General features: G+C 44.8%; 1 protein-coding gene across 1 annotated transcript; it reads left to right on the top strand.

The window, feature by feature from the left end:
• Window positions 1-431: 431 nt before the first annotated feature.
• Window positions 432-7,428, top strand: LOC308469369 (uncharacterized protein; the record flags this gene model as incomplete). The annotated part of the gene is made up of 6 exons (XM_080991706.1): window positions 432-2,054; window positions 2,824-2,950; window positions 3,070-3,173; window positions 3,282-3,408; window positions 4,748-4,831; window positions 5,779-7,428. The coding sequence occupies 6 exons, from the start codon at window positions 432-434 to the stop codon at window positions 6,354-6,356; spliced, it is 2,643 nt and encodes an 880-aa protein (XP_080847832.1). The 3' UTR covers window positions 6,357-7,428.
• Window positions 7,429-8,804: the final 1,376 nt, after the last annotated feature.

The following is an 8,804-nucleotide window of genomic DNA, read 5'->3' on the forward strand; positions in this document are numbered from 1 at the left end:
TGTTTCCTATTTCTGATGTGAGGCTTTTGCTTGTGGAAGAAAGTGCAGCAACAGTGCAGGCTAAGGGAAAAATTTGTGGGGGGGGGGGAACACATGGTTTGGAGAAGAGTAAGTGACAAACTTGCAGAGAATAAAATCAACTTTTCTGCAAATCATCTGCACCTTGTTGTGAGTTGCAATCACTATGAGGTCCAAAAGACCTTGGGGATCAGTACAGAACCTGCAGGTTCTGACTTGGGAAATAAGGAGCTTCCAGCAACTTGGATGAATCCAAAAACTACAGTGCACATTTAAGCTCATACAAATTGCCTTCCATTAAATTTCAATGGGTGCTTCTATTGAAAAGCAGTGATTGATTTTCTCTCTCTTTCTCTCCCACCAGAAAAAACTAGACTCTGCTGGATTGCTTCGCAGTGACTGCCTCTTGCACAATGGGCAACCTGCAGAATAAGATGGAGAGGACAAACGAAAGGAACTGGTTGGGACCACAGTTCAGCGTAAAAGAGGCATGGAGTGGTTCCCAAAACCCTATGGAAGAATCTCCACTGGAGCCTTCCCAAGAGGATCTTTTCGAGTTGGATGATGAGAATTTCGTTCTGGCATTGGAGAGCAGCATGGAGGAAGAGAAGGAAGCGTCCAGTTCTGACGTGCTGAACTTGCCCCTTCCAGCGCAAGCAGAAGCACATTGTGTCCAAGTTCCCCTGAACAGCACCCCAGGCGAGGCCCCAAAGCTGCGTAGAAGCAGGCGCCTCCTAAGACAGTCCTCCTCCACGTCCCTTGAGCCAGAGGACACCACCACTATGGAGCCACCAGCAAAAAGGCAGAGGGTCTCATTCGTGTGGAGGTACTTCACGACAACAAGCAAATTTGTGGTCCAGTGCCGTGTCTGCCATAGGGCCGTTCGCCTTGGGAGGCCTGATGGTTGCCAGCTGGTGGGAACCACTGCAATGCACAGTCACATGATGAGAAAGCACAGAGACGTCCTTGACAAGGCGTCAGAAAGTGGCAAGACTGCATCTTCTAGGCCTCGAACCCGGTCTGTCTCAGGCACCTTGGGGTCTCACTCCGCTCTTAACGAGGTAGCAGGAAGTGGCCAGATGACACCCTCCAGGCCTCACACTCGGTCCATGTCAGGCAGTTCTAGATTGCAGTCCACTCCGCTGACCTGTGTGGCATGCCAGCCAATGGAATTCACTTTGCTAGAGAGCAACAGCAGCCAAGATTTTGAGTCCAGAGATGGCAACGCTGTGCTGGTACAGGAGGACTGTGCAAAGGAAAGGGCACTACCAGGACTCAAGGAAGGAGGAGCCTCTGGCATCAAAAGGCCCCGAAAGAACCCACTTCAAAAGGTTGCCGCCAACATGGAACCATCAGCCCATCGTGGGGAAAAGTCTTTTGTGTGGAAACTCTTCGCCAAGGATGCCAATAGCAAATTTGCGGCCCGTTCCAGTCAAACTGTTAGTCTTGGGAAGCCCAGCGGCTGCCAGCAGGTGGGAACCACCACAATGCACAGTCACCTCATGAAATGGCACAGAGATGTGGCTGACAAGGCCGAAAGAAGCAGCAGTACAACACGCTCCTTCCCTCCTAGGCAGAAAGAAAAGGCAAATGACCGGCTCTGTGGAGGAAAGATGGAAGAGCTAGACTCTGTGGCGACTGACGCAGGGAAAAGAGCAGGGGTATCTCCTCACTTCGTCCAGGCGAGGGGCAGCGTGACAGCCTCAAAGAGAACCGCACAGGAGATCCTGGGTGAGGAGGACGTCCTTGGCTCTGACACTCGGCGCCAACGTTTCAGGCATTTCCGCTACCAGGAGGCCGAGGGGCCCCGAGAGGTTTGCAGCCAATTCCACCGCCTCTGCCAACAGTGGCTGAAGCCGAAGAGACGCACCAAGGCTCAGATGCTGGACCTGGTGATCCTGGAGCAGTTCCTGGCTGCCCTCCCCCCAGAGATGCAAAGCTGGGTCAGAGATTGTGGGCCGGAGACCTGCGCCGAGGCAGTGGCCCTGGCTGAAGGTTTTCTCATGAGCCAAGCGGAAGACCAGAAGGAGGCTGAGGTGAGAGACTGTTTTGCTTTGGTAATTCCAAGGCCCCAATCCTTGGTTGCATTTGGATTCACTGCCTCAGGAAGTGCTGACCAATCTTCTAGCTGATAAATTAGACCCTCTCAGGTGCTGATATGGGCCCCTCTTGGTAGTTCCTGCACCCTCAGAGATTTGGTGGGTGGCAGAAGGCCTTCTCTGTGGTGGCCCCTAAGCTGTGACACTCCTTCCCCACAGAGGTACATCTGGTACCTACATTATACGGCTTCCAGCGAATGCTGATGGCGCTCATTTTTACCCTGGCTTTTGAGGTGTATGCTTTTAGGACTCTCCTTACTTCTATGAATCCAATTTTTGAATTGTTTTTAGTATTGTGTTTTAATGCTGCAACCTGCCCTGGGACCTTAGAGTGAAAGGGAGGGTATTAATAATGATGATGATACCGTATTGGCCCGAATATAAGCTGCTCCCTTCCCCGCTTTCTCCCTTCCCGGCCTTGGGGGAGAGGACGGGGGACTACGTGTGGGACAGGCACCACTTTGCTGTGCTCCTGGCTGCATACTGGATAATTTTTGTAAGGTCGTGAATATAAGCTGCACTTTAACTTTTCACGGTCGGAATTTGGGGGGAAAGTGCGGCTTATATACGGGCCAATACGGTAATAATAACTTAATACTTGAACATTTATTCATCTTGCGTTATTTAATGGCACCCCTGGCCTTTGCCTGACCTGTTTCCTGTCTCCCCCCCCCCCTCCACTTTCTTGCATGGGTTCCTATCTCAGGCGCAGGAGATGTCATCCAAAGCAACCTCGCATTTCATAGAGGCAGAGAGCACCCTGCCAGATGCCACCGAGAGGCCACTGTTCAGGGAGATCAAGCAGGAGGCTGACATGGGCACCACCTCTCTGGGTAAGGACCATAACGGAGCAGGCTTCAACATAGTCTCTCCTTCTCTTGAATATGCCTGGATCCTGTGGTTAAATTACGGAGCCTAAAATGCCTCCCCGTTTTCTTTGTCTTCCCCATAGGATGTCGAACAACGTTTGGAGACCGCGAGATGGCCCCGGAGGTTCCTTCTAGGCCTCCTCCTCTTTGTGGTGGACTGGGAATGGCTTCTGCCCAGTTGGAACAGGTACGGGGTGGGCGGAATTGTTGGGGAGACGGGCAAGGGACCACCCAGGTTCCTTTTTCAGACCCAGCGAGAGGTGTGGGATTTGATGGGCGGCCATCCTTCTTTCAGGCTCCCGTGTCCCTTGAGGAGGTGGCAGTGCGTTTCAAAGAGGATGAATGGGCTCTGCTGGATCCGGACCAGAGAGCGCTGCACAAAGAAGTCATGGAGGAGAATTATGCGAGTCTGGTATCTCTAGGTAAGGCTCCTCCTTGGTTTTGGCCAATAGATCCTGAAAGCAGGAATAGTTGCTGCTCTTTGTATGCGGCAGTGCATTGTGGGAAACGTCACGGCGTGTGACAGTAGCTGACAGGGCCTTTAGTGTGGCAGGCTCCACCCTGTGGAACTCCCTGCCTTCTTTCAGACGTCTACATAGCTGTCAACATTTCCTTTTTATTGCGAGGAATCCTATTCGGAATAAGGGAATTTCCCTTTAAAAAAGGGAAACGATGACAGCTATGTCTCTCTTAAAAACTTTACTTTTTAGTTACATCTTTACAATATGGATTCCCCCCACCCTTCAGCCAGCTAGTATCTGTTGCTGTTTTACTGATGTTTGTAAACACGTTTTACAGATATTTATTTTCATTATTTTAAAGTTTATTTATACTTTTCAAATTCATACATTTCATTAATTTCACAATAATTTTAACATTTCAAAGTTTGGCTTCCTCCGCCCCCCCCCCCCTTCTGCCGTTCCTTAAATTTATTTTTTAATATCTTCTGCATATCCAAATTCATTTAATTTGCTCATTTAATTATCTACGTTAAATATAAACTCGTATGAAACTGCAGGTTATTGCAGTAATCCTGCCAATGTTTTTATCTGTTTGCAATTTATCTGTAAATATTCACTAGACCATTTCCATTCTTTTATAAAAAGTTTATCTTGATTTCTTATTCTTCCGGTAAATTTTGCCATTTCTGCATATTCCATAAGTTTTTGCATCCATTCTCCCTTTGCTGGGACTTCTGCTTCTTTCCATTTTTGGGGCGAGTAACATGCTTGCTGTTGTAGTCGCATACATAAATAAATTTCTATACAATTTAGGTAGTTCTGTCCCTAAATTCCCCAAAGAAAAGTTTCTGGGTTTTTTTTTTAAACTAAGATTATTTTGAACATCCTTTTCAATTCATTATTTATCATTTCCCAGTAAGCTTACTGGCTTACCATTTTACAGATATTTATTGACTGATTTAATTGTATTTATGCCACGAGCTGCCTTGATATATGCTATGAAAGTGCAAATCAAAAAAATTCAAATAAATAAATAGTCAGTTAAATAAGCTCTGGCCCCATCCAAGCTATACATTTAAGGCAGCATTATAACATTACCCAGGCCTGTGGCTATTAATTAATCAATCTATGACCTGTAAAAGTGTGGGGACTATTATTCTAATTAGGTTGTCTGTCGGTATGCTCTTTACTATGTTTGTGTCATTGATGCTGTGTAATGTGTTTTAACGTTGTACGACGCCCTGATAAAGGGCAGTATATAAATTTAATAAATAATAACATCTTCTTTCTCTCAAAAAAGGACTACCAATTTCCAGATCTGACATCGCTTTGCAGAAAGAATGGGAAAATGCATTCACTGAGGGCTCTGAAGAGAAATTAGCAGGTAGGTAATTGACATGGGACTCCTGCATTTCGGCCTAGCAAGCTATGCAGACACCTGGCAGACATTTTGATTTCTGTGTGGCCAGACTCCCGTGCCCTCCTTTATTCAACTGGTGGGCACCAGAGGCAGGCAGGACCTTTTTGGTAGTGTCTCCTGCACTCTGGAATTCACTTCTGAAAGATATACAACGGGAGCTCCCCTCAGTTTAAGAAAGTCTTTATAAAAGCTTACCTGTTTTCTCTTACCTGTAACTGAATGCTGAAGAGGTAGCTCTCTACCCTGGCCTTGAGACCTGAGACATGTTTTAAGAGCCTGCCCCTTTCCCAGGACTGTAATTTTTAAAATTCTTTTTAAAATTACAAATTTTAGATTGTTGTAAACCACCCCAGGACCTGCTTGGCAGAGGGTGCGTAATGGATTTACTAATGCTAATAATTTATGCTTCTTATTTCACACACAAAAATACTTAGCACTTGATTATAGAAAAACCTCAAAGCAAGGCACATGTTGTATCATCGAACTACAGCTATTTCCTTGCAGGATTTGGGTTGTGCTTCAGAGTTAAAACAGAAATCAAGGGTAAATTCAAATAATTAAAAATGGTAATAAACTGCAAACACATCAGTATTCTAGATATCTGGGTAGACTTGCCTGAGCAAAAACGTTTTTAGCAGGCACCAAAAAGAGTACAGTGAAGGCACAATATGCAGGGAGTTCCGAAGTATAGAGACTGCCATACTAAAATATCAATTTCCCAAAAATGCGGAACATATTATGTGGCATGTGCAACAGTATCAGTTATTATTTCCTTTTCACCATCAGAGGCTGTTTGATGGAATTGAAAGGCATCTGCCTCCCCACTTACCGTATTTTCTGCTTTCTTTGTTTTCATTGAGTTTCCTTCCTGATTTGAGGACCTGTTCTGATTTCTCTCTCGATTCTTTCAGGTGATGGGAGTGATAGTGATGAAGAAAACAGTCCCCAAAGAAAGAAAACTGAACAAAAGCAGAAGCAGCGCTTGACTTCTGTAGGGGCTGGCTTCCGTGAAGTTCCAATACTGGCAGAACGTCATGCAGGAAACAAAAGGAATATTGAGAATGGAGAGAGACTGTTGATGTGCTCAGAGTGTGGAAAGGGTTTTATTGGCTGGATGAACCTTACTAAACATCAGAGAATCCACATGGGAGAAAAACCACATGAATATTCAGAGAACAGGAAGCCATTCTCTCGGAGCTCAGACCAGAGATTCCATGTTGGCACAAAGCCCTATAAATGCTCAGAGTGTGGAAAGAGCTTCGTTCAGAGCACGTACCTGAGAGTGCATAAAAGAATTCACACAGGGGAGAAGCCGTACAAATGCTTCGAGTGCGGAAAGAGCTTCGGCTGGAGTGGAAACCTGAACAGGCACCACAGAATCCACACAGGGGAGAAGCCGTATCAATGTTCCCAGTGTCAGAAGAGTTTCCGTCACGGATCAAGCCTTAAACTTCACCAGAGAATGCACGGAGGTGAACGCACTTTATAAACATCGAGCTTTTTGTGGAATACATACGTTAATTCGCATTACAAAACTTGCACTTGGGAGAAACTCAACGGCTAAGAGCAGGCATAGGCAGACTCGGCCCTCCACCTGTTTTGGGGCTACACTTCCCATCATCCCTGACCGCTGGTCCTGTTAACTAGGGATGATGGGAGTTGTAGTTCCAAAATACCTGGGGGGCCAAGTTTGCCTATGCCTGGATAGTGGAGCATGGATATTCTGGTATCCCTTCAGGAGAAAGCACATGAACAATTAACAGCAACCTTCACAATCTGGTGCCCTCCAAATGTTTTGGACTACACTTCTCATCGGCCGCGTGCATCACAGCCACTGGGTTCCCCCAAAGAACATGGGTGGTGTTTTGTATTTTGTAGCAAAAATCCACCTTCCCACCAAAATACAGAACAGCCACATAGGATTTGCACCAGCCTGGAGCTTCGATACTTTTGAATATTCATTTATCACTGTCCTGTTGTGTTTGAAAGGAGCTACTGGACAGCACTTTGATTGACTTGTTTATTTCTAGAGTCACGTTTTCCCCTCATTATGACTTACTGGCATTGCATTGCGGTAGGATGTGAGGTTTTTCATTGTTTCTGTGGCTACTGGGCTGCCTTATATGTAGCAGTGCAGAAAGGCGAGCATACTAAACTACAAATTCAATGCAATGAGCTATTTCTGCTTAGTTTTGTACACAGCACACATGTTTTGATAAATAACGACCTTTTGCCTTGCCTTGGCGACATTTGAAAATATGTCTTGGAGATGCCAGTTTTGTGCTGGTGCCTTTTGGATATCTAGACTGGATTTGGAACACATCAAAGAAGAGTTTCAGTTAAACGTGTTGTAAATTTAAACAGGGAAATCCGGGAGGGAAAAATGGGACTTCACAGCGCCATCTGGTGGCACAGTGTTATATTGCACACACAACACTTTCTTTATCAGCCTAGCAGGGTCCTTAATGTGATGAGCACTATGTATATAATGTGTTGTGTGTATTCTTATTTTGTTACTATTTGTATTTGTTATATAAGATTTTTTTATCTGTTGAATTTGCAAATAAACGTTTTTTTTAATGAAACAAAATTTTGGGGAGGGTTGTTCTTGCATTCAGGTCCTGCAGTGGGCTTCCCATTAAAGGGATAGCTCCCATTCACACCATACCTTTAAAACACTATTACAAAGTTGGAAGGGACCCCAGCATCCATGACAGAACTCTTTAGTTCAGACTCCTTTACTTCACATTGCTTTAAACAAATGTGCAGGAATCAATGTAGGCTTATATGGTTTCTCCTAGAGGACATAGGACCTTACTACAGTGGTACCTCAGGTTCAGTACTTAATTCGTTCCGGAGGTCCATTCTTAACCTGAAACTGTTCTTAACTTGAAGCACCACTTTAGCTAATGGGGCCTCCTGCTGCTGCTGCGCTACCATTTCTTTGCCTCATCCTGGGGCAAAGTTCTTAACCCGAGGTAATATTTCTGGGTTAGCGGAGTCTGTAACCTGAAGCGTTTGTAACCTGAGGTACCACTGTACTTCTTTAAAAGTGAAAGCTGCTGCTGCTGCTGCTGCTGCTTTGGTGAGCACTCATAGTTGAGTAAGATTGTCTTCCATAAACACGGTTCTAACAGTGGGTCTGTAAGTGACTGTGGAGGCCAATTCTGGATCCACACGTCCTTCCACAGTGGGGACATAGGTTTCCGGGTGGGAGTTGATCATGGTGAGGGTTTGCCAAGCGTGCCTTCCTCTTAGCACGTTTCTCCCTTGCGTCCTGAGTTTGAGCATCTTCAAAGTCCAGGACACCTTTGGTAAAGGCTGTTCTCCAATTGGTGTGCTCGAAGGCCAGTATTTCACAATTGTTGGTGTTTATACTACATTTTTTTAAAGATTTGCCTTGAGAGAGTCTTTACACCTCTTACAGTCATAGGAAATTGGTAGGGCTATGGATGTTCCTGGCCTGAAATCCTGGTGTAGATCTACACTTAAGGTTTTTAACGCTAAAAAGGAGTTAAGGAATTATTCTGACAATCATATAACCACACGACTTTTTAAAAAACGATTCATAATGCATTATTAAAATGTGACACCAGAGGGCGCTGCAGAGCAACCAGAAACCAGGGAGGGAAAGCGAAACCAAAGGGGACTTTTGCTGCCTTGACTTTTTACAATGATATTTCTATTTTATTTTTTTTAAAGATATTTATTAAGGATTTTAAACATTAAGTTCACCAAACACATATAAAACCATCACCCAAATACAACAAACAAAGAAAAACAGAAAAAAGCAAAGAGATTAACATATAATAGAAAACATACAACAAAATCAAATATCCAACAACCATATTTTCTTAGCCTTTTGGACTTCCTCACATCTCCCATTCCTGCGTTCCCAATTATAAAATTATAAACAGCAATTTATCACCTTGTTTCA

The sequence above is a fragment of the Podarcis pityusensis genome (genome assembly GCF_964106645.2).
Source record: "Podarcis pityusensis genome assembly, chromosome: 2".
Taxonomy (NCBI): Eukaryota; Metazoa; Chordata; class Lepidosauria; order Squamata; family Lacertidae; genus Podarcis; species Podarcis pityusensis.